This window comes from Calonectris borealis, chromosome W (assembly GCF_964195595.1).
Source record: "Calonectris borealis chromosome W, bCalBor7.hap1.2, whole genome shotgun sequence".
Classification (NCBI taxonomy): domain Eukaryota; kingdom Metazoa; phylum Chordata; class Aves; order Procellariiformes; family Procellariidae; genus Calonectris; species Calonectris borealis.
Window position 1 is genome coordinate 7,024,857 of NC_134351.1, and position 27,479 is coordinate 7,052,335.

General features: G+C 38.4%; 1 protein-coding gene across 2 annotated transcripts in view; it reads right to left on the minus strand.

The window, feature by feature from the left end:
• Positions 1-8,240: 8,240 nt before the first annotated feature.
• LOC142074872 (phosphatidylinositol 3-kinase catalytic subunit type 3-like) overlaps positions 8,241-27,479 on the minus strand; it is a 79,308-nt gene continuing 60,069 nt past the window's right edge. The window contains exons 26-27 of one of the 2 annotated variants that reach the window (XM_075135795.1): positions 14,351-14,476; positions 8,241-9,001 (exon numbers count right to left, since the gene is read on the minus strand). In XM_075135795.1, coding sequence (XP_074991896.1) covers positions 8,987-9,001; positions 14,351-14,476 — 141 coding nt within the window. In that variant the 3' untranslated portion in view covers positions 8,241-8,986. The other variant, XM_075135794.1, reaches the window with a different exon arrangement.

Below are 27,479 nucleotides of genomic sequence, written 5' to 3' on the forward strand. Positions count from 1 at the left end.
GAGCAACCTGATCTAGTTGAAGATGTCCCTGCTCACAGCAAGGGAGGTTGGACTAGATGACCTTTAAAGGTCCCGTCCAACCCAAACTATTCTATGATTCTATGATTTTGTTATAGACAAAGCCTGGCTATCTGTTTTGCAATCCAACACACGGCTTTATGGTGTGGAGTCAGAAATTCACAGGGATGTATTACTGCCACCTTAACAATAACATTTTTCTGACTGAAGTTTTAGACAAGACATTTCTTTCCAGCTCTCTCCTACAGAATGGTAAGCTATCTGAATATATTAACTGTTTTGTTCTCCACCAGAAGTTATTTGGCGCAGTCTAGCAGGCTGACTTGAAGGATATCACTGGGTGCTTATACAGTTTGGTTTAACAACAATAGTTGACAGTTCTTCTCTCCTTGATTTAGAAAACAAAACTCTCTTTTTTTTTTCTGGTATTTTCAGGTTGACCAAAGTGAAAATGTGCGAGTTGAACTATTTCTAGCAGAAGGTATAAATTTTCTTCAGAGGGCTTCTCCTGTCTTCTATGCAGCTACCTAGCATCCCTCCTCATTTTACAGTTAATTTAACTATCAAGATCCAGCTATGTTATTTACATATGCCTTGTCATTTGGGCTTGGATTGCTGGTTTCTACCATAATTATTTGTATTATAGGAATGCTCAGAGATTCTAGACCTATGGTGAGAATCACTATGCAAACGTAATGATATGATCCTTGCTCAGAAGAGCTTACAAATTTAAAAGGTCAAGAGAAGACCACACAGATGGATGCAACAGATGAAATAAGAACCACTTAGATCCCTAATGCCAGATATATAGGATTTAAAGGAGACTGGATAAACTGTTCACACATATGAAATGGCAAACAGCTGGCATGATATCTATGGAGCACTGGGATCAAATCGGTCCTTTATTGTGCCAGCAGAAATCCACTGTAATGATTTCAAATTCAAGTAAGGCTCCTTTCTTAAATTATTTAGATTGAAAATAAATTAAAAATAAAAAAGTAAAGTAGCCTCCTTCCCACCCTCAATCATGCTGGATTTTATGGAGTTAAGCAAAATATGAGGGGAATAATCAATAAAATCCTCAAGAGACATTTGAAAACTGCAGTATCAGTACAAATTATGTTTAACTTCAGATAATTCATGCAAATCTCTACCTTAAAAAAGTTAATAATTTATGCCTCACCTGGCATCTTTCCACTACCAGGACCTGAACGCATTTGTTATTTTAAGCTTCACAAAACACCTGAAAGCAGGTAAAGAATAGAGATCAGAGGAAGCACATCTGAAGCCTAGCTACCATGGCAATTGGATGCTACGTGAAGATTTAGAGCCCAAAGCTGGGCATAACAGGACAGCTAGTTGATTTCCTAGGGCAATGTAATTATCTACTCTGTGATTTAAGCTTGGTTGATGTGCCTAGTTGTGTGAAATACATTTGACTTTGCTCCAGCTTCTGAGAAGATGGCATTTCTAAAAGGTGGTACTCTCTGCTGCAACATCGTCCACTAATAAATTTAGGTAAAAGCAGCCTGTCTTCTTCGGACACCACCACCTCCTATGGTTCTGGGGGGAGACCTCTCATTCTAGTTAAGTTTATGGGCGTTTGAATGTGGGAAAAGTATCTCAGTGTTCAGTGAACAGGCTGTACTCCTAATACTTGCATATACATGCATACACCTGGCAGTTATAATCTGGTAGGATTAATTGCCCCAAATCTGTGTCTGTATGGCACCAACTGCAATGGTCCCAGATTCCTTTTTCATGCTCCCGTATGACAGTACAGCACATCGTGTAAACTGTAGTCAAGTATTTGAGCGGTGGCTGTATCTTCCGAGATATTCTAGTCCAAGGTCAGCACTCTGCAGTCACAAAAATTAGGATAGCTGGTAACCCTACCACCACCCCTGTGCCTGCCTTTGCACTAGGACCAACATCATGGCTGAAAAAGGGCAAGCTACAACAGTAATGCACTGGAACTCAATGTGCAAAAAATTGAGCAACGAAAAAACCAATCTTTGTGACTGAACAAAAGGCTCAACATTAAAACTGCTATTGAGGAGCATTAGTAGGTGGACGACCAGGGATATTAGCATGGGCAACAAAATAATGAAATAGTGGAAAAACATATGCTAAGTAAGCCTTTTTGTATACATACATAACAGAGATGTAAGACTGAACTGTGGGTGTCCTGATTTATGCTTATTTACAAGCCTTAAATGAGTTGGTCTTATTGCTTATTATATAGCTCTCACTGTAAATGAGAAAATAATCCTTGGAACTTGTAATTCTCAGTTGTTCTTGTACACACCCATTATAATCCACATGGTATTAAACTAGGAAAAACTTACAGTTTTAGCTATCCTTCTGGCTATATCTCTTCATAAAAGAATTTATCTGTTGCAGCACATTAAATCAGGATCAGGTACCTGTTAAGCTGGATGACGCAGATGCAGAAAAGATGGACCCTGATAAAAAGGTCTGACAATGTGTCTTGGGGCTATTGCTTGCTTAAGCTGACAAATTGATCATCTTATTCTGCTGCATTTCAGTTAAGCTTTCATTTTGTATGTACAGAACTTTAGGATTATTTAATGAAAGGAAAGAAACATTTTCATTCTCCCTATTTTTACTACAGCTTTCTAAGTCAGAAGGATGGAGAGAACCACCAGAATAGTGTTTGACAGGAACAGGAGTTCCAGCGAATACATTTCTTCAGGCATCTTTCAACTCTAACATATGGAACAAATACAAGCCAACAAACCAAGGCTGAATGCAAAATGCAATCAAAACACATTGCTATTTGGCAGATTACAATGGCACTTCCCAGATCCATCTGAAACTAAAGCCCCAAGCTACGGTACTTCTTGTGTGAGACAAGTTAAAAACGGGTCCTGCACCACTGAGTTTACAGAGCTGGGAGGGAAATGGAAGTTCAGAAAGTGAAAAATCTTCAAGGCCAATGGACAACGAAAGCTGCAGCCAGGACTGTCACACGGAGTCTCTCAGCTATTATTGCAAAAGTGGCGTCTGTCAAGTTAGAAACAGAATGGGAGCCAAGACCTGCCATCTCCTCATTTGCAGAGTAAGATGCCACTCGGCACCTTGTTATTATCATGTTGTTTGCAACTTGGAAAAAATAAATGCAATATGGCCCAAAATCCTTGAAAAGATACCACCTACAGGTTTTAGTAAATTACGTGGACTAACCACACAAAACACCTCCGAACTACATAACCACATTTTTTTTCCCCATTCAGGATTTCAACAAGTATAGCTCTTCTTGTAGCCAGCTCTCTACCACGTATTTAATTTTTAAAACAACCTCATTTCTTACCCCAAGATCTGTTGCTGTGCTTTCCCTTGGAAAAGAAACTGAATTAACCTCCAGTGTAATGCTGCCTTTGCAGAACCTGGTCAGAGACCTCAGCTGAATCACTCCTTTAAAGAAAGAGCTTCCTGCCACGCATGCTGCTGTCCTCACCCTTGAGGTTGGTGAACGAATCAGATAATCATTACAGCATCAACCATCTCCCCTTCACCTCTGCTGGGTCAGAAAACTTAGTATCCGAGTCAGTCACTGCACGCTCAGACCCGAGCGTCAGAAGTGAAGCAGTTATCCACACAAGAACGGCTCCCAGCAGGGACAGTCAAAGGGAAAAAAAACCCAAGTTTAAGCTGAAATGGAAGCTGCCTACCTCAGGGAATAGACACCGCTACTAGACCAGTTGTGCTTTCGTCAGGAATCTCCCCCTGGTATGTCAGCTGACGACGATACAGCATTAGAAAGGTGACAGACAGCTGACGGAACTGAATGAGTGCAGTTGACATCACCAGACATGGGGAAAAAAAAACAATTCAGTATTTACTGGAAGAGGAAAAAAAAAAGCTCTGTCCCTGTCCTGGGGACACAGTGCCCCTGTCACCAGGCTCTATGGCACCAGTAGGCAAGGAAAGCAGGCATTTCTGTGTACCTGCATGCAGACATGGAGCTTGTTATTCCACCTAAAGTTGAAAGGGAAGTAGTTTGTGAATGGTTTGTTAAAAGCAGAGATTCTCCCTAAGTACTTCCCATCTTCTCAGCTAGAAAACTGTTTATATATGACTGTGCCAGAAAAGAAACCTATTAAAAAAAAAAGCCATTTTAATTTTGCAATATGGATTCTTCAGCCTCTAATCAGCAAGAGATGTTACATTAAACAGACGTGGGAGAGAAAAGCCTTTGGTTACAATTAACTTCACAATCTGATCCCCAGTGAAAGAAGACACACTGAAGAAAGGACTGCACAAAAAGTCTTCCTGTTTTATAGACCAAGGACAGATGAAGCAGTTTGTTTGACACCGTGGAATGTGTATCCCTATGATTTACCCATTAATGTCAAAGCACCTAGCGAGATGGGGAAAGTGCCATTATCCGACTGTCACCGTGAGGACCACAGGCTGGAGCAAACGGAATTGCTCACCCAGGGAAGAACTGATCCCAGAGATCCCCGGAGTCCCCACATGGGCTCAGCCCTCCCTTCACATAGCTTTACTTTCCGTGCACTGTAGTTTATGAATGAACATCCTCCTCAGAGCAAGTCTGTAAAATCGCCATCTTCTGATCCCTCACCGTTGATGAGAGGGATGGGGAAAAAATTAGGACAAACACGTTTCTGTCAAGGGAAGGAATTCAAAGTGGCTCTGTTAAATTTTGCACAACATCTAATTGGGGAAAGGTTTTATTCAGAATTTAAGAACCTCTCTGTGGAATAGCTTAATCCACTTTGCAAAGGACCATCCTGCACACAGCTTAACTGATTAATGCTTGTGTGTAGATGAATTCCTCTCCAAAAAACATTCCCGCTGTTTCAGGTTTGAACCCATGCAGGTGAACCTCTTCCCTGCTCAATACTCGAGAAGCAACTGGGGTTAGGTATTTTACCCTCCAAAGTGAAATTTCTCTCGCCCGCCCCCCCCCCAGCAGAATCCCTTCTAAATCAGGGATGCTTGGAAGGACAGGAGGACACCAATACTGCACTTCAAGTAGCTTCACTATTACAAGGAATCATCACATCAGCTGAAGAGGTTACAAAAATCTATTTTAACACAATCCACCTGCAATCTGTTTTCAATGACTCCCTTAAGATTCCTTAAATGTACACGCTTCAGATACTTCATAATAACCATGGTATTTTACCATCCACTGAAGATACCGGGTCTTGTGAGTAAAACCTTTGCTGGCTACAAAAGGAAGGTGATTTAGCTATCTACCTCTCTTTGCTGCTAACCCACTCTGCGAGGTGTTAAGATTCCCATTCTCTGTTCCTCCTTCCCTTTTCCAAAGCCATTATTCTCCCAAAACCGTGCAAAAGTGCTTTTTATTTTAGATTGCACATAAGAACAAAGCCAGGTAACTGTCTGTAAGAACAGGGACATTTCTTGCCAAAAGAATATATGCCTTTTATATTAAAGCAAAGAGCCCATCCCTTTCTTTCCCACCCCACTTCCCCCCACCCCCAATACTATTTTGGCAATTACTGCTTCTTGCCCAAAAAAGAAAAAAAGATGACTGTGCTACTTTCTACTCCTGAAGCACTGGCAGTTGAAAACGATCAATGACAGTATATAGGTAAGGGAGGAAAAAAAAAAGATGCAACAATTTCTTTTGCTTCCCTCACCCTCAATCCCACAGAAAGACCACGAGAGATTTCAGAAGAAAATAAAATCAGGATGACACCAAGATGGATGTTGAAAGGTAAATAAAGCACCCACAAACTGGCTTTGTAGTACTTTTTGTCTCTAGTTATACAAATACAACTGCTGGGTAAAACAAGACCATGGCAAAATTATTTTTTGACTGTTCTGTTTCTTTTTCTCTGCTATGCTTCCTGGAGAGACTTAACAGGATGACTTTCGACACGTTATTCTGTGACACAACTGGTGCAGCTTCGTTTCCTACCAACTACTGCGTCGTGCTTCGATACACGTGACGGAGCTCACAGCCTCACTCCACGTAGAATTTTGTGTGTGTACGTGCCCCCCACGTATGTAACACAAACACATGTGCAGGGTGAAACTGCTGTCTGACATTCCCTGGGGACTCTCCTCTGACTGGGGATCTACCCTTGTGAAACATGTAGGAATTTCACCTTTAAGATTTGTACCCCGCAAGTCAAAATTGGTAGTAGTTATTCAAGGCATTCAGAAGTTAGAGACAGACACATAATAAATTCAGTTTTGATTGCATAGAGATATCAAACTGTGATAGATAACCTACTACATTAAACATTCTTACTTCAGTTAGTCAAAGCTTTAGACTAACATATCAAAAAAGAAAACCCTTCATTCAAAACAAAATAGCTTATTCCCCCCAGGTTTTTTTTTGTTGTTTTACTTTAAATAGATGATGCTGCACAAAGTGCTAAGAGCCGTAAGATTTTACAAAATAAAATCAGAACTTACTTTATATACTTACTGTATATCAGGATTTTAAAAAAAATAATCTATTGATATGTGGACTTCTAAGAACCACTTTCAACAATACTTGGTATTTAGAAGACAAGACTTAAAGTAATGAATTTACTTACATTAGTATGTTGTAGCAGTCCCGGTGCTGTCCTGTTCTTCATCCTGTAGGGATTCAGAGGAGCTGGGAACAGAATATGCAGATCATCCCAAAAACAGTCACTAGTTTGATCAGAAACATTTCCAGACAGTTTGTCAGCACTCACCTGGTATGTGTTCTACAAAATTCTTTGGAAAATACACCAAAACAATATCCAAGGTCACTCAACAAGCAGAAACACAGATGAACACGGTGGCAAGATTATGTTCCACTGACTCAGGCAAGGTTTTTTTCCTTTTCTGTGCCTGAGGTTCTCCATTTATAAAGTGGTCAGTGATTTACAGTGAAGTCAGGGTTTTCCTAAGCCTTACATGTCACACTCAACATTCCATTTGGGTTCACATGCCAACATTTGTAACTGACTTAGTGTATAGTTTTAATAGGCTGTTGCATAGTCCAGCATATGAACAGATTATTATATTCATTTTAAACCACAAGACATAGTGAACAACCATGCAGTCATTCGTAATGTGTTTATAAAAGTTACATTTAACACTTTATAAACCTCTTTGCAAAGTGGAATGTGCTGTAGGATCAGGTTGATGATGTCTTTCAGGTTTTAACAAGGAGTCAACCTTGGCTTGTCTGGACAACTGGTACAGGGCAGCTCATGCCCATATTCTTCATAATTAGACTTGGGCAAGGGGAAGAGGAAGTTTTCTTCAAAAGAGTTTTCTTCCAAGTCCTAGAATATATACAGTGGAAAGGGCTGGGGATCAGGGGTCAAGAACTCAGCCAAATGAAGTGTGGCTACACCATGCAAATCAACAAGTTGTGTGAGTACATAGGATGCCCCTTCAAAACAAATTGAAAAAGACAATTTTTTTTTTTTTGCAGTATTTTCTTTGAACGTCTGAAAATTCCATGCTCTCAAAAATATCCTTGTAGGATACCACAAAGTACTGTATGGAGAATGAGTTCATGGGAAATGGAGGCAGTAGAGAAATATGTATTTTTGCCAGATGAAGCAAGACCAAAAAAACTCCCCAAGAAAATGATAATTACTACTTCTCCAAAGAAGAGTCAACTAAAGATAAGAGGTACCATTGTGGCTCCTCTGTGGCACTGTGTTTTGCCAGCTAACACAAGCACCAAGCACCTAGGGTAATACAGTTCCTCTAAGTCACTGAGGGGCTGAGCCAGTGTTGTGCTTAACTAGCAAATTTGGGTAATATGCTGAAATAACTAAGGGCCCACCACAGCCCCAGTGGATTTCCTTCCATCAAAGCTCTTCTGGTGTTTGCAAGCAAAAGAAGCACAAAGCCAGAGCGACTCACAAATATCGGTCAGATTCACATTCAAATTAGTCCTTCCTATCTTTATAATTGGGAGGGATTCCTTCCTGACTTAAATTATTATTAAAAAACTACAGCAATACAAGAGCACCCTTTGAAGAGATCCACACATTTATGAAGAGCTAATTACATTGTTGATCATTCAAAACAGATTCATTATGAACTCAACATGTGGCACAAAGGTCATTTTATGAGTGGCCTTATTCCTGCATCAAGCGAATTGAGGAGTGAAAATCTTTGCAAAACGCCAAGAGTTATGAACATAATCCTCTAGCATGCCATGTCTCAGCAGGCAAGATTAAAAAGACAAAACAGAACACCTCAAAATTGCAACAACAAAGTTTATTAGAGTCAAGAATATATAATCGATGTACAGAAAACATTCAGAGTTAAAGTGTGAAATACTGAACCGCTCACTGTGCATTCCTGTTACTGAGCTTGTTAGTGATGATTTAATTGGCTGCCTATAGCCGGCTAACTTATCAGCACTTAAAAACATTTTTCTAAGCAGGGAAGAAATGATTGTCCTTTCTAAACGATAACATTGCCCAAGGTGGGAAATAAAGGATCATAGGAATTATATTTAAAACTTACTCAAGGAACACAGTTGCTGGGAAGGGAAGAGAGGAGATTGCCATAGTTTTGTGTTTTTTTTCTGTAGCCTCACTGCTGTAACTTTGTATATACTCGCGTTCAGTACAGCAATGATTTCTATTTGTAAATAACAAAATATATCAACAGGTAGAAGAATTTACCATCAAATCCAGTCTCTTCCAGTTATCTTTGGCTTGAGAGGAAGTTGCTTACTTCAACCTTTGAGGCTCAAATGTTTTCACTGGAAAGAAATGCCGTAGCATCTGAGCCCCAAGGACGGTATAAACAACCATTTTCCTTTAAAAGTTCAGTGAACAGAGACTCAAAGAGCTTCTCTACTTCCTGAGCTGTCAATTCTCCATGTTACCAAACCTGCAGCTTTTGCCTTCCAAAACTGTTTGGTGAAGTCCACAAGGGATTGAGAAAGTCTCTTTCTTGAGCGTTTGTTTGTTTCCACCACAGGTAGGCAAAAGGCTTATTTTCTCCAATACTAAAAGAAAAAAAAAAACACAACACATAGCACAGCATTTATTCAACTTGGTTTACTCTCAATGAACAAAAGTTATGCGTAAATTGACCTCTGTGTTTAAAAACATGGTGAAATGCCTAAAGGCAGGCGATTTTCTGAACCCTTCATGAGAACAAACAGCATGGAAACCAACTCTATCTGGCCCTTGACAAATGGTTTCATCCAATCCATACAAACCTGCTGGTAGACATTCCTTATTTTATTTTGGCATCCAACAGGAGGAAAACAGAAGCGCTGTCCTGAGGGAAAGGAACTACAGCTGCATTCTGGGATGCAGCAGCACCGGGACCACAGCTTGGAGATACCCCAAAGCCACTTAATATTTACAGCTTAATTTGAGTTTGTTCCTAAACAGAGAGCAGCCAACCATTAGTACAGCTACATTTTAGGTGGGACACCCCTCATCCCCCAAGCTTTCACTTTTTTAGTCACTGCTTAACATGAGCCCTGAATGCAACTGACTTGACTTGCAAATTTACAAGACAAGTAAAATGTGAAATTAGTCACTTCAACTGGAGATTGTCTCCTTCCTCTGCAGAAACAAATAATGCTGCTACAATGAAAATGACTCTCCAGGGACAAATGGCTATCCAGTCTTCATAGTATCAACTAAAATTAGTATGCACTTTTTCTCCTCTTGAGCACTATTGTACAACACCATTTTCTTATTCTAAATGTTAAATTTATTTACTTTTGAGACAACAGTTTTTTGATAACCATTAAGAAGGAGACAAGCACTACATAAAAAGGTCTGTAAAATACCTGATAAGATAATAGATTAGAGATGCATTAGAAACTAAACTAAAGGCTTCATAACACAGCTTTGAACTGAACTCAATTTACAATATTGTTACAAAAGAACAATACCAAGCTGATGCCAAAATATCTAGATTGCTTTATCCAAGAGCTTTACTTACTACAGGGTGACACATAGAATGCTGATACACAACAGTTACTATAATAACCAACCTTATTAAAAAGCCCTTAACTGTTGCAGTAGACAGCACAGATTCCTCGTAGGCCTATTTTGGAGGCAGTAAGAGAATAAATATCTATTGATAAACAAGAAAACATGCTGAAGGGCATTTCAAATGAAAAATTGTGTGGCATTAGGCCAAAATCTGCTGTTTAAGCATGTGTCATAGTACCTGTGTAGTGGCTTTTTTTTTTTAGACAAATTATATTATTATTAAGAGCAAGGCCATTGGAAATTCAATGCAGCATTATACAAGAACAAATTGAAAGCTTCAATTGGCCATTGTGTAAGATGACCCCTTTACAGCAAATTCAATGACGCATTAATTGTTCATTTGTTCAACGATTTACAGACTCTGTGAAGACTCCAGCAGCAAATTCTTAAGACCACCTTAGACAAAAAGGAAATAACGATTCTGACTAATGAAGTACTACATATCACTAAGAAGTGTCCTATCTCATTCGTAATATAAAGAGAATAGACATTAATTACATTTTATTTTGATAGATTCTTTTGTAAGTTTTTTCTAAAAATATATAAATAGAGCTCAGATTCTTAAGACATGTCAACTGCTGATTAATTTGTGACTATTCTTTTTGTATCCTCCTCACATTTATAAGCATCCAGCATTCTTGCAGGGGAAAGCCTGCAAGTGTAATTATTTATGGAACATGAATGAAGGCAATAATCCCAACTCCAAAACTAGCAGAAGAATCCTGCGTCACATGGAGCCAAGAGATGCCTTAAGCACTTACAAAGCAACACGATTGTTTTCATTTTAGGCACCCGTTCCCAAAAGTAGAAAGGAAAGCTAAAAGCACATAGGTAGCAGACTCTGCAGCAGCGCATGAGGAGATTTCAGGGTCTCAGGAAAAACAGCCCAAAAGTCTCCATGCTGGAACCCTGCATCAGCCAGCTGGAGAGGTAAAAACCCCAAAATGAGACAACTGGATCAGGCCTGCATTAGTGGCTATCACAGCTGCTTATTTGGTATCCAAAGTGCAATACACACTGTGGGCTTGCTTTTTAACTCCTAAAATATGAATGGAAGATGCCATTGGTGCCTGCTGCTGTACATATCAGCCTGTTGCTTAAGAACACCATTCCTGGGAGCTAGAAGCCTGGGGTTCAAATTCTTGGGTACTTTCAAATATTCTGAACAAATCTGTCCTGTGATTTTAAAAGCAGTTGTAAGTGCTGAAGAAAGGTCAAGCAAGAACAAGTCTGAATGGAAAAAGAAAAGGTCACCTAAATCAAACCTGTAAACTCTGACTTACTAATACAGCTTCACAAATGCAACAACAATTATCTGGGAGAGTCTGGCAGTCACTTAAAACCAATGAAGTAAAAAGACACGTCTTAAAAAACGTGTCTTAATTGTGATTGAAAGAAAGGTCTACACACCTTCTGGAGGGACTTAAAATTTTAATCTTGAATCTGTGCAATGGCTTTTTAAAATTTTTTATTCTTTTTTGAACCCCAAGGTAGATGTTAGGCATTTTTCACTTTGTCTTATGAAATTACCATCCTCCATCCTATGATCAAAGTAATCCATAACGAATGACAACAAGTTTTGCAACATTTTCATATAATTACACTCCTTTTTTTTCACATCACATAAGACATCACCTTTATTAAATATACATGCAGATGGAAATGCCGTTTTTGCTTCTTACCCTGCAATTCTTCAAAATAAAAATTAAGTTTGCAGGAAACAACAGATTAGTTGGAAGACCTTTAGCAAAATGGATAGCCATAAAAATAGTTCTCCTCAGTTTCTAGCAGAATTTGATCAGTCTTTTGAAGAAAGAATCAATAAAAAAAACCTGGCATAATGGCTGGCTTTTCAGATCGGTTTCATTTTTCCTCTCAATTTCATTTCTTGTCATGAGTCTAATACTTAAGGCAAACAGTGCAATATCTTAAATCCCTGATAAACACAAATTAAGTATGGCAGATGGCTTTAAGGAAAAAACATTGTAAATTCAAAAAAGAAATGCTTTTGTGAATATAATTTTATTCAACATGAGAATTAAACATTTTGTTGTCTTACTGTGGCTTGTAGTAAGACAGCACATGTCAGTACATGTGGTTAAACATTTCATTCTCCATTCTAGAGCAAAGGTAAATTTTAATAATAAAAGTAGTGGAGACAATCTATTGCCACTCCACACATCACTAGTAAGAATCAGATAATGTGTGAGCGTGGGTGGGACCTCTGGAGATCATTTAGTCCAATCCCCCTGTTCAAGCAGGATCAAACACAACAGGTGCTCAGAACATTGTGCTGTTGGATTTTAAGTATCTCCACAGACGGAGACTCCGTCACCTCTCTGGGAAACCTGTCGCAGTGTTTGATTAGCCTCACAGTAAAAAAAAAAAAAGAAAAAAAAAAATTTATGTTTAGATGAAGTTTCCTGTCTGTCAGTTTGTGCCCATTGTCTCTTGTCCTGTCACTGGGCACCACTGAGGAGTCTGACTCCATCTTTTTTACTCCCTTCCATCAGGTATTTATACGCATTGATAAGATCCCCTGGAGCCTTCTCTCCTCCAGGCTGAACAGTCCCAGCTCTCTCACCCTCTTCTTGTATAACAGATGCTCCAAGTGCTTGGTCATCTCCATGGCCCTTTGCTGGACCTGCTCCACCATGTCCATGTCTCTCCTGTACTGGGGAGCCCAAAAGGGGCACGGCATTCCAGATGCATCTAACACGGCACTGGGTAGAGGGGAAGGATCGCCTCCCTCCAACTGCCAGCAACGCTCTGCCTAATGTGGTCAACAAAGCCGGTGGCCCTTCTTTGCCATAATATCACACTGCTGCCTCATGTGCAACAGTTCCACCAGAACCTTCAGGGCTTTCTCTGAAAAGCTGCTTCCCACCTCATCACCCATGCTTGTGCATGGGGTTAGTCTGCAGTGCAGTACTTAGCATTTCTCCTTGGTGAACTTCATGAGGTTCCTGTGTGGTCATTTCTGCAGCCTGTCAAGGTCCCTGTGAATGGTAGCACACCTTCTGGTGTATCAGCTACTCCTCCCAGTTTTGCATTGTCTGCAAACTTGCTAAGAGTGCACTTCGTCCCATCATCCAGGCCATTAATGAAGGTGTTAAACAATTTTGGCCTCGGTATCAACTCTTGGAGTACACCACTAGTGACTGGCCTCCAGATGGAGTTTATGCCACTGATCACAACCTTCTAATCCCAGCACACCTGCCAGTTTCCAATCCACGTCAGTGTCCGTTTCTCTAGTCTATATTGTTCCACTTTGTTTATGAGGATATTATGGAAGACAGTGTCAAAGCCTTGTGAAAGTCAAGATAAAGAATACCTACAGCTCTCACCCAGTCCACTGAGCTAGCCATTTTATCTTAGGCGGCTATCAGGCTGGTCAGGCATGATTTCCCTTTTGTAAATCCATGCTGACTACTGACAATCACCTTGAATCTACTCTGCAGGTGCAAATCTGCAGGTAGAGCAGAAGCGATCCCTCCTAATACCAGAAGTCTCAAGGTTCCAGCCACCACCATCCTGGAAGTCTCTATTTCCTAACTCAATGAGCACAACGTATGCTTGCTCTTCTCCTTCAATGCAGCTAGAGGTTCAGGCTCTTCTGTCTCCAAGGTCTTGGGGAAGATCTGGTCAATCTTTTTGTTGTCAGCCCTGATACTGTGCAGTTGGCTGACCTCCTCCCACAGCTCCTTTACTTGGTGATGTAGACATGCCACCGCTGCACACTTCTGGCAAGCAAGGAGCCCAATTCCCACTGCCCCAGCAAGAGGTCTCAGCTACCCCCTACAGCCCCAGATCTGAAAAACTGCATTCTCCCTCGGAAACTCCTCGGAAACAGGCCTCTGACAGAGGAGATAGCTGCGCACGTAGCCGCTGGGGACCACGTTCTGTGGTACACCGCCAACACTGCGGAGGATGCGGATGCTGTTACGAGCAGAGCTCCTGGCCCCTTCTGTGCACCCTGCTGTGCCTGTTAATGACCAAAATAACTAGCTGGAATGCACAGTTCAGAAGTCCAGCAAAGGTAGGAAAGAAAGGAAGTTCATCCTTCTCTCAGAACTCCAGCTTTCCAATTTGCAGTTCTTATCCTTGGTAATACAACCAGTTACATCTCACTTAGCATGTTTAAAGCTAAGGTGCTTTAAAGAATTTCCTAGGACCACTAAGAGCTTGCTCTCCAGTCCTGGCAGCAAAAACACACTTTTAACTTGTTGGAAAATGAACTAAAACATCATAAACAATGAAGTTAAGTCTTGAACTTACCACTCACAACCTCCCACCTTACTCAACTTTCACAGAGACCACCAACTGAGAAGATCTCTCACCTGTGCAAACTTGTGTATCTGCTCCACCACAGCCGCAAAGAGGGCATGGACACTTTCATCAATTAGACTCTGCATATAATGGACAGCTTCTTCATCAGACAGGTCCAAACGAAACTTGTCCTGCACCTGGAATGGGGGTGGAGATGACAAAAATTAATTCAATTCAACAGATAAAACATATACTACTCTATCTGAACTATACAGTAGCAGACGATGATTTCAGTTATGGAAGTTTAGTAGAGAATCTCTCTTTTACTTCTAAGTTACAGCAGATAATTGGAAATTTACAACGTTATGTAAACTGCATACTTTAAACTGTTTCATAAAAATTAGTATTTAAATAAGCTAGAAACAGACCCCTACACCTCATCTTCCCAACTAGTAATTTCAAAGTTCGAGGCCAGAAAGTCAAGAGAAGTACCTGGACATAAGAGTTTAAACAGAACTAAAATGCCATGAGAAAAAGAGAAAATACTCAACATTCACTAAACAGGAACGAAATGCCACTTGAGAAAAAACACACAACTTGGCATATTAAATACAAAGTCTGGATGATCCTAACCATTTTTGAAAGTATCTAAACAATTCCTTATTCTAAGCTTATTTTCAGATAAAATTGTCTTTCAGAAACTGTAAGGCAATTAAGTAAAGAATACAGAATCAGAGGAAGGGGCAAGCAAATCAAACTTGTCAAAACTGACCTTTATATGGGAGGTGAGAATTTCATTAACTTTGATTATATCCACCATCCATGTACAGTTGGTTGGAGACACTGCTACCCCTACATGTTTTTTCTTTTGACAGCAACTTATATTGACAGCAACTTATAATACAAATTTTAACTGTTGTACCAATAATGCATTTTGCTTAGTACTTGCAATTTGTATATGAATTAAAAGCTGAAAGCACTATAATTAAGAATATAGCAACAACATCGATACTTTCTTATTTCATCCTTGGTAAAGCCTTGACCCATGAATATTTACAAAGGTGCAGTGGATGCTTTCTGTGAATTCCAACTAATTCCACGGCAATTGTTCAGGACTGCTCCAGATGGCAACATCTCCTAAGGACCGTTACCACAGACTTTCCTTTAGTAATACTCAAAAAACCTCTGTACATAGAACTAGTAAGAGCTTAAACAGATCTTTAGGGAAAAAAAAAAGAAAAGATTTTGCTTTACAGGAATGAAGTAAATTTTGCAAACTTCCCTCATCCCTCACAACATTTATCAGAGGCAGATGCATAAATAAGCATTTTGGATGAGTTTAAATAATCTGATGCACGGATCTGACGAAGTGCTGCAGATATCAAAACATCATTTTCTAAGTTTTCTGAAGTGCTTGCTGTGCAGCAAGGTCTGCATATCGGAATGGCAAGTGTTAAGATTCTTTCTAAAAAAAAAAAAAAATCACTTTTTTGGATAACAATGCTAACTTTGGGTGTTCAATCTGGAAAACCATTTATGCTGTTTAAGACCTGCTAGAGAGTCCAGGATCTCTCAGAATTAAGGCGTTTAAGATCCCAGCATTCTCTAATCAATCCTATCCCTGAAGTTTAAAACTATTAGTCACCTTGCAAAGTAGTGCTGATCACAATATGAAAATTGCCCAGCAAATTCACATTACTTACTGAAAATTAATTGCTGCCATCTAATCACATGCTTTATTCTCATAAATTTCAAATGATGCGAGCTCTTGTGCAGACCATCATATTCATCCACTTCAGTCTCTTGCATAATGAGCTAGGTAAAATTGTATCAAACAATTTCTGCATCAAGTATGTAACTTCTAGTTTATCTGTGAGAATCTCTTTTACGGAGTCTTTATACCAAGACAGAATGCTTAAATTGTTTCAATGATTAATTGCCCTATTTAACAACTGTGACTTATTTCCTATCTGAATTTGTCCAATTTCCATCTCAAACAGTTGAGCTCATTAAAACTTTTTACATTAGAGAACTGTCCATCAGAAATCTCTCTCACGTAGGCAAATATCAAATGACTTAAGTTGCTTCTTAACCTTCTCCTGGATATGACTAAGACAACTGACTGTAAGACAGAATCAAGTCTTTCCTGAACATTTTCCATGCATTCACTTTTTTTAAGCATTGACAAAAATCCAAGCCGAATTATTTCAACAATGTTCTTAATAAGGTCATATTTGTGAGATGATACTACCTTCTCTTCCCATTTTGTATTCTTTCTACGCACCAAGGGTACCGCATATGCAACCACCCTCTCTATGATAGCAAAATACTCCAACATTTCAGTTTAGTATTACTCTGCATTCTTTTCAAAGGCAACGTATTCCAGAATAGTGCCCTTCAGCACTACAATCGAAAGCATAAGTTAGCCTGCCAAGTATGGAAAGATAATGCTGCTTCACTCAAAATAATTCGAAAAACCTGTTCTAACTCTGCTGCTGATATGTTTGAAGTAAGCATAAATCGAGTTTTTCCTCAACTTCCCCTCAAAAAGAAGTTTGATCAATATGCGAGAATAGATTAAGCTGAAAAAGTTCAAACTCTCAAGGAAGGAAGTAGCAGGCAGAAATTTAAAAGATATTTCAGGCTAATATTATAGAACTTTTATCTTCCTAACAAACATGATGAGAAGGAAGTTTATTATCACCCACAGACGTATTAGAAGTTCGACAGTTCCACTGAAGCACACAGTAGAATCCAACTGAATTTAATGGACTATTCACATCCTTGCAATTATGCACCAGCTTAAAGACGTCCCAAATTAGAGCACAGACTTCTACTAGATCTATTTTCACGCTCATAGAAAGGGTGATGTGATGAGAACTCAGCAAAATCACTAACTGCAGTTTCAAAAAAAAAAAGTATCGCTGTAATGCTCTTTTATACAACTGTAGCAATCAAGCTACAGCGATCTTCTAATTGCTTCATAGAAGGACTTCTCAGAAAGTCTTGCAGTTAGTGATGTTAAGATGCAGCTTCATTCTATGGAATTGATGACTATTTAAACCCACTTCCTACCTTCCCCAGGAAGAGACTGGCAGACTGATGTATGTGGAAAGAAATTTACCCACCTTAGACCTTAGACCTTAAAATCAGATAACAATTAACAGCAGGATCAAATGCTGCCAAGTACTAGATCTTTGCACGAAAGTTTTTCAGCACTGCAATTAAAACTGACTGCTGTAACCTAGCCGAGAAGAAACACGGCAAGATGACAAATCACCTCTTGAGCGGCAACAGCAGCAACAAGATTAATATATGTTGACTTACGGTTCTTGTAACAAAACCAATAGTAATTCTTATTTGAAATCTCTGAGTTCCAAAGTAAACCATGTATTCTGAAAGCCACCAGTTTCTCACAGAGGAGGTACAATTAGGAAGAGATTTCTGCCTGGTGTTAAAAAAAAAAGTGAATTTGGGGAGGGGGTCATATTCTGATGACCACCACTATTCTATACACTTACGAAGAATGGCCACCATGAAGGCATCAAAAATGTCCCACCTGAATTAATTACTTAGAGTTCTCACTTTGGCATTTAAATTAAGTGCATCTTGTTAGTTTGGTCATTAGTATTTGTCAAAGAGAAAAGAAATAAACTTGATGAATCTGGTTAAACTTCTGCTTTGTTTCCAGAAAAGAAAGTTTTAACCCCACACCATATACACACGTTGATTTTAAAGATCAGATCTCAACAGCAGAATTTGAATGTTTAAGGACAAAAAGGCTGGATAAAGAACTACTGAGTCCATGAAGATACTGACATTCAGCTTTAAGGTTTCAAGCTGTCCATTTCCTATCCCCCTGCACAATGGATAATTTAGTAATAAAGCGTAGAAGAACAGGATTGCATAGTTATATGAATCTGCATGACTAGAAATTTTATCATACTTCAGTTAAAGCGTAGTTTTCCGGGGGGGGGGGGGGGGGGGGGGGGGGGAAACAAACCCCCAAATCAAAAGGGACCGTTCAGGAGAAAACATGGGAGGGTGGGGACGAAAGGAGAAGCATTTAAGTATAAATTACTTGGAGTTGAAATGAGGATAAGAATAGAAAAAAAGCTGATCATCACTTGCTGCAGAATCACACAGAGAATGGGAACTTAGCAAGCTAACAAGCCAAGAAAGGAAAAAAAAAAATTTTGCAGTAAAATCATCAAGAAATACTGCTTTGCACCATGATTATCCCATCTAAAATTACAGGTTTATCAACTACAGCTGAAACAAACTCAAGAGAAAAGCACACAAGAGGAGGAATTGGATACTTAGTAGCACCTTCCAGCAGTGTGCAAAAACAATACAGCAACAGATATAGTGTTTTTTTGGTGGTGTGTGTTTGTTTTCCTGTAACTGATATATACCGAAGGTCACACATTTCATTACTGCTGCCCCACACAATGAATTTCTCAGTATCTTGAGAGATTGCAGATTAAAGCGTTAACTAAAATATCTTCCTTTTTTAATGCAAAGATGAACTTATACAGCATGTATTTTTAATACAGTCTAAAGCTGCATTTACACATTTTATTTATAATCAGGTCACAGTTTGCAGATACATTATTATGTTTTCTAGAATAGTTTAAACATAAGGATTAAGGTGCCAAGATATGGGAGGGTGGGGGGTGAAATAATAAAAACAGACATCAGTTCAGACTATACTTTTGCTGAAAAAAGCCAAACAAACAAAACCCCCAAAAAACCCCAAACAAACACACCTGTGAGACCCCAAATCAAAATTAGAATTAACTTCCCCTCTTCCTCTACCTGCCAAAACCAAACACCTCAACCCAAAATCAAGTGATGACTTCATCCATCTATTGTGAAAAAAAACCAGGATCCTATAATGACACAGCCTGATCAGAGCAAACACTAACTAGAACCCCACATCTTAAATTCTGGGGTAAGTAAAGGAAGTCCCACACCACAGATGTTATTACGGGGAAGTAGAACGTCATGAGAGATAAGACTGCAGTAGAAATTAAACTATTTCCTGGAAAACACTGATATTTCCCACCAAAAGAAAAAAAAACAAAAACAAAAAACAAAAAACCCAACCAAACACCTAAAACCCCTATTTTAAAGATATGAAATTTCAAAACCTGTGATATTTACATCTGATGCGACATTTCACTAGAAAAAGGGAAGTTGTAAAGTTAACTGAGACAGAAAGAGCATAACATCTACAAGAATAATGGGCAGTGTTAATTGCTGCAAACTCACGCTTCATTTTTGCTTGAAGCGTCTTCAAGGAGAACTAAGAGACTATTGTTTTCAAAATGGTATCTATCAGGTGGTATGAAGCTGATTTCAGAGAAAACTTCCAGTCAGGGCCACAGAGCTGCGTACAGTATAAAAATCAGCATGACAATAAAGATGAGATGAAATACTCAAGAAAACCTTAATCATCATATTAAAAATTCCAGTTAAAGGTCTGAGATAATGGCAGGCCTCTGTCTTCATCCAGTTGAACAAATCTCCAGGTTTACCCTTCTCCCTTTTGGTATTTTGTACTCTTGGAAGCGTGACAGGCTTGGGATTGAGAGATCACACACAAACCCAGCTGGGAATAGTGCTAGTGCAGATAAGTGCACTTCACTGCAAAGTTCCAAGATTTTCACTTACGCTTTTTGCTCCTGAACCACAAGATTGCCCTTTCCCTCTCACCAAAGAGCAGATTTGTATGGATTTTTCATTTTTTTCTGTCCTCAAGTTTGACCTACTGTGCAGTATAGGCCATACTTATCCTTGTATTAAACTCAGGAGTTTTTCTTTTTTACTAGCAAGCATCTTCTTACTTGCTAAAACATTAGGTACTTCAGGCTCAAGGTTAAGACAGACCTTTTAGAAATTCTTAGGAAGCTTTTATAAACTTCGGGGCAGTATCCAAATCCATACCTCATGAATATTTGCAGCTGTGTTTCTCATAATTACTGAAGAAGGTAGTAATACGTTTTGAGCTAGCATATCACATGTACGTATGAGAACCCTTTCTCAGTTCTATTTGCTTTTCAGACTATTTGCAAGTCATCCATTTTGAAGACTGCTGGCTTCTCTAGTATTTATTCTTCCAGCAACATTAAGCAGCACTGCTTGTGTTTTCTGCGACTACTAACTACATAATTTTATCACTCCAATATGGGATTGGAATGATTGCAAAGTCAGCTACTTAAATTTAAGAGAAACTTCAGCATCCTTTTTCATTGGGTCATAATATGCATTGGATGTAAGCACCCTGACTATTAATAAAACCTCAGATAAAAATCAATTGATAGCCAAAACCCAACAATATTTAGTGGGGTTTTCATTATTATTTTTACTATTTTGCCTTATAATTGTTACCAACAGTCAGCATTCAGTGTTCATGTAGCAGAAACTGGCATTAAATTCTTGGCTTAACTTTTATCACATCTCATCTTTTTCAGCAAAAGACTTTCTTGCTTTCCCTGCTGCTTGCAGTCCAAACAACTCACTATACAAACTATTCAGATGCTCTATTTGCATGAACAATTTTATTTGAAAGACTATTCCGACAATAGCTTTTGTTTTCAAGACTTTGATTTGAACAAACTGCAGTTTCTAAACCAGCCTGTGTAGGCTTCTCTATTTTTTTTTTTTTTTAAATAGAAGCCAGTAAAGATGTTAGCGAACATCTCTAAATTGAACTTCCATCAAAATAAGGGTTTCAGCTGCTGCAGTATGCAAAGATGATACTGTTCCAGCTCAGAATTTCACCATATTGGCCAAAAACTTCTAATCAAATAGACGGCATGACATAAAGCAACAGGAGCACAGGAGTATTCTCACGCTCTGTTCATGTTGTGATGTTTATTCGATCTTTTCTTTTATTTTGAAATGAATTAATATACATGCAAAATCAACAGCCTAGAAACAGAAAAGCTGGGTGTGCAGCTGCAGCATCATTACCCGAATGGACAGAAAGATGAATGTCTGCCTAGGCAAAATAAGCTCCATGTCAATGTGACACTTTTATAAAGAATAAACAGCCCCAAAGCAGCAAGCAAATATAAATACTGAAATAAACAGACTCAGACCAAGGAAAACTGAGTTTATTTCTCCTATAAAAGTAAATTTCCTCTTGGCATTAATAAATTTCAGAAATGCTTCCTAGCTCCACCTTTTACCAAATACTTGCATTTTCAGGTGAAAAGGGGCAGATACCCACTGCCTAAAAAGGCATGTCTAGCACCAAATTACAAGTCCTCTCCTCTTCCCTAACTTGCGAACGCAACTCTCAATTATCCATTGACTGACTCCTGGGGAGGACAGAAGAGGGGGAAAAAGCACAGGGAGTTTTACTACAAACCAGATGAAGAAAATGGCAAAATTAGCTCAGGCTTAGAAACATACTAGCTCAGAAATTCTTTCTGTACCTCACTGTGTCTCTGTTTCAGGTTTTCTAGCTGTCGGACAAGAATCATTTTAGTTTAATGTGTTTAATGTAAAAGGAACAAAACATGTCTGCTATCTCTTCTTGCTAGTTTCCAAACATTTATGCTACTCATTTTCTTATCAAGGGGGATGAGACCTAGTCAATGTTTGCACAGACTTGGAAACACAGAGGGTGCTCTCAGTGTTACACTTCGTAAGAAGAAAATTCTCCACTGAATGGTTTGAATTTAGCCTTTTCCTGTGTGTACCCAAAGATGCTATCAAAACTGAATGGGGCTACTCTCACAAAAGAGCAGTTACCTACTGCTTGCTAGAAGCTCGGTATTTGAGCCTACATTCACAATAACCTCCCCAGCAAGTGAAACACTTGCAGCATCTTTGCAGCACCTTCTTTAATCAATGGGTATCTGAAACACAGCTCAGTCAATTAGGACACTGTCCTTTAATGCCTGCTGAGTTCTTTGTGTGCCAATGAATCACCGGTCCCTGATGTTTTCTAATTTAAAGGTCAAATTTGCTATGAAGGACAGACAGAAGCCATCTGGCTTTCCTGTAGAAAAATCAAAACCTTCTTCTGTTAGGAGGTGACAATGCTGAATACATTAGCTACATCTGAAGAGTGATGGTCTACCTCTTCCTTACACAAAACTGGCTATATAATTGACTCCAGATTTTAGTCATTACTACTTAAATTTATAGCACCAGCTAATTTAAAAAAGCCCAACAATTAGCAATTAGTGTTGCAGCTGTACTGGAAATAAAAAAGCAAGTAGCACTGGCAGAAAAAAAAGGTGTGGGGGAAATCTTCATTTCATTACCAGTTATGCATTGACAAGTCAACATAAAGAGATTTCAGCCCAGCCCTTTTCCTGAAAACTGAGAAGTGGAAAAGAATAAGCAAAGAGTGGAAAATTTAAAGGCAATTACCTCAGAGGCCACAGAAAGGGAGAGGCAAACTGGGGAGAATCTTCCGCTACTTTTCAATTTAATTTCATTTTGTGACATTTTTGAGCCAAAGTGGGTTTTCAGAAAAGCCTAAATCAGAGGGTGGCAGAAGGAGATGGTGTCATGAACCATGAGGTGAAGCACACTGGACTGACAGTTTTCTTTATAAATAGTATGGAGGGGACAAAAGGAGATGAAAGGATCAAAAAGACAACTAATTTCAAGCTCTGCAGCTACTTTTTCTTGGTCAAAAATTGACAAATGTTTTACTGTTAAACAAAACATCAAGAATTTGAAAAGGATTCCTATGGTTTTGAGGATGGGGACAATTTTGTGTAGTTGGTAATCACCATTTTGTGTGTTTTTCTATGGGGAAAAGTAGTGATCAAAACTGGAGTGAGGGAAGTGAGTCACTAGAACAAGCTTTTCTTACAATTGAAAGGTACTAGCCAATTTATCTAGTCATACTGGATATACATGCGGAAAGTGGATAGCTGGTTGAAAAAAAAAAACTTTTTTCCATGCACTTTGAAAGAACAGATATGAAACTTCAAACAGAGCTTTTTTTGTTTTCAGGCCAATGCTGACTAACTCATTTTCACTCCAATTTTAGGTGTGAGAATACACCATTAAGGTCAGCACTGATTTAATTTCGGAAAACAAATGTTATGCAAAAGGAGTAAGAAGATACTGTCAAATTTTGATATGCTCTAAATCCTCATTGGTCAATGAAGTCACTGGGAGTTTCTGATTCTTTTCACACTAACAGGAAGATAATATCCACATTGTCATCTTTCTCTGATAAGTAAAATCAGTTTGTGTAGAGCTTGTTCTCTTTTGAACAAGAAGAATGTGAAAGTACCTTCACAGATGACAGGAACAGAGCGCCCAGCTCTGCTTGCACCACTCTGTGCCATAAACCATGTCAAACAGGTGTAATCTATACTTATTTTTACAGAAAGTTGTACATGACACAAGCTGCTGTTTCAATTTTTGCCTTGACTCGATACATATTTCTCCCAAGACATTTCACAACTATTGGACAGAAATGACACCTGGACAATATGCTTTCAGTTTGATTTTAAATTTGATTATACAGTTACATTCTGCCAGTTAGCTCCTTGGGATGTAACACTGTTACTGGAAGGTTCATGATATTTTGGCAAAAACAGTCTCCAACTATAAGGATCCTGCCTTCTCTTTCGTACCTCAGGTTAGTAATAATATTCCTTAAGAGTGCTTTCTGCACTCAGATTTTTCTCTGATAAAGTCTCATTTAACATACCAGTCTGAAATTCTTAAAAAAAAAAAAATCACAATTCAAATATCACAATTCATATCATCCAATGTCTCACTGAAGAGGACACGTTCCACATAATACTTTCTTTCATAATCTTACTTTGTTTGCTGATTTGTCTGAACATAGGGAAGTCCAAGGATTGCTGACTTCCAACCATCTTTTCAGTCTAACTAGTGAGCATCCTGTCACAATACACATAGATATCACAGGAAGTGACAAAAGAGAGCACAAGAAATCAAGCCATACAAAATGACAGCATTCTTTGTTCTATTTCAATCTATTTTACTCTAGCCATCATTATCATATGTATATGCAAACTTTATTTTTATTAGAATACGTATATGATTACAAAAATTTAACCTTCATGCTGGCTGTAAAAACTCAGTAGATTACTTTCTGAAAGTTTAGAAAAGAGGAACACCAAAAATATTTCCAAAGGCGGCTTTACTCGCTATCATGTTTTTACATCTCACTGTTTTTTTCACCAGCGGGCAGATATTTCCTGTAACATAAAGCACCTCCCTGCCTATCAGAAGCGAGGAGGACGCATTACGTCACTTTATGAAGCTAACGATTAGACTGGAACTTGAGCTACCATCTAACATCGCAATGCTTTCACTTTGAGGAATCAAAATTGTGATCATTAGAGAAAAATCTTTCTTTAGAAATAATCTTTAGAATAATTCATGCCTACTTGGTAACAGCAGTATAGCTGCACCTACTGAAAAATTCCAGTATCAAAGATCTCTATGCCAAACGAATTGTTTGCCAAAAGAATTGAAGTATAACACTCCCTTCAGTAAGCATTCCTTTGTTTAAAAACAAGAAAACTCTTTTTTTTTTCTACCACATAATTTTCCTTGTAGTTTAATCATAAACTAGTATTCTGATTTATCACCTAATTTAGATAAAGGTAACCCATCTAGTTACCTCTTGAGACCAGACCCCCACTGGCTCACCAGCAACCTAAAGCAAAAATGAGGGCTCTACAAAACAGAGAATGAGTATTACTGCAGCACCGATAAGGAAAATGCTGGCGATGAACTTCCACCTACACTATTAAGGAGAATACCTTCTTAGATACAAAAACATTTGTAAATCTCCACCTTTGTCTTCCATGAAAGTGATATCACGGTTGAAATGGCTATTGACTTGACTCACGCATCAAAGGTAATTTAATTTTAGAGGTCAGTCCTAAATGGATCTTTAGCTAATTTGAGTCTGTTGAAATATATATGGATTTTTTGTTTAAAGCCTTAAGAAAAAAAAAAATAAAAATCAATTGAGATGCTGAAAGCATTTATTCAATTTTCCTACAACAAGGTACAGTATTATCTTGTTAAATGACTGAACAAACTTGCTACTCAGCCCAAGAGATGCAAGACACCTTGTTCCTTTTTTTATTAGTACTAACAAAGCTCATAACTTATTTCAGACAGGCTAATGGGCATTTAATATCTAAAACAAGTTAGAACGCATTATTTAAAGAAACACAACAATGACCTATTCACCATTCTGTAATGGGTTAAGATGATTCTGATCCTAGTCCATTTACAGATGATTTGCTAACTGTTTTTTTAAAGCAAAAAAGTAAAACCAGAAATTGAGAACTAAAGAAAACAATTACTGTCATAGGAGCTTTGAACATAGTTGTATGCATCCAGTAAGCCACAATGTCAACAACTGCGTTATGGAAGGGTCCTCTGTTCACTTACTCTTTAGAGATCCCATTATGATGTATTATTTTTGCACAAATTCCAGGATTATATTCAAAGGGCAATTTTTGAACCAAAAGGACCAAACCTGAACAGTTAACAGGAATTAAGAACAGCTGAGCTGTCAGAAAAAAATGAGAGTTTATATAAAATAACAATACTTGGGGAAGGGCTAAAAAGTCTATGAATTACAAAGAAAATATTTACGAACAAGCTAAACAATTTGGTTATCTTTCTGGTAATACTTTACTGTGTGGGTTTGGTTTTTTAAAGGAACAAGCACACTGTAAATTAACTTACAGAACTTGGGAAAGTAAAATCTCTTCTTCTCAAAACATTTAAAAATGCGAAAATGATTTGCATTCCTTATCAGAAATACCTGCCTTACTGGTTCAGTTCTAGCTCTTTTCACATTTTAAAGCCTCTGTGAATAGACATACTTTGAACCTACCATGAGGGTAAAAGTCACAGTTGAGCAAGCTGCAGCATTGTCACAGCTCAGTATCCCAAATAACTAATGGCTGCATTTGATCTAACAGTGATCTGTCATATAACAACTAAGCTTATGTTCTTCTCATGCAAAGAAGGCACTATTATTTATATTGTGTAAGGAAATTTAGAAGTAACCACACTGATCTAATTCATAGCTCTCAGAACTTCCATTTAGATTTTGCTTCCTTCCATGATCTCCAGTTGGGTACAATACAATCATGCTTTACATAAGATGGACTTTTAACTACTGTACATCAGTGAACTGTAACATACTTAGCAGCTGTACAGAAGACTTCTTGGCTTTCAATTCCGTATCTTGATTTGTTACTTCAATAAAATTATATGGGGAATTTATAAAGAGTAATAGAGTTTTAGAAGTGTCTGAAATACTCAAATGTTGCTACATTAAAACAATCCTTTACAAATATTTTACAGAATCTGACATCCTATTATCATTAATTACAGAAAGCAATATACCCTTGGACAGCACTACTACAGAGTTTATCAACATAAAATACGATGTCAAGATACTAATAAGAAACAAGGATACTGCATGTTAATTGGCAGCGAACACTAGGAGACTCAGCTTGATAAAAAATGTCAGAGCTCACGAGAGAGCATTCAAGGCAAAAATGAACACCATCACATGAAGCAACAGCGAGCTCTGGACAGAGATGAGTAAGATTAAAATACGCAGCAAGTCTCAAACTTATTGTTGCAAACATGAAAAAACCAGCACTTCTGGAATTCAATGAAACCATCAGTTTGATCTCTTGATGACTATTTCAGTCAACGACAAACTTTCCAAAATTAGCCCCTGCACCACCTGTAGGTACATACTTCAATTTCTCCCAGGATTTATTGTGCATTTATTTGTAGACATTGCAAAAAAACCCAAACCAAACAAACAACAAAACACCAAACAAACGCCTTCCCATTTTTCCAACAGGTAGCCAGAACCAAACATGTCATCTTTATAAAGATGAAATTCATAGACATGTGTTGCAAGCATACTGTTAGAATCATAGAATCATTTAGGTTGGAAAAGACCTTTAAGATCATCAAGTCCAACCGTTAACCTAGTACTGCCAAGTCCACCACAAAACCATGTCCCTAAGCGCCTCATCTACATGTCTTTTAAATACTTCCAGGGATGGTGACTCAACCACTTCCCCCGGCAGCCTGTTCCAGCGCTTGGTAACCCTTTCAGTGAAGAAATTTTTCCTAACATCCAATCTAAACCTCCCCTGGCGCAACTGGAGGCCATTTCATCTTGTCCTTTCG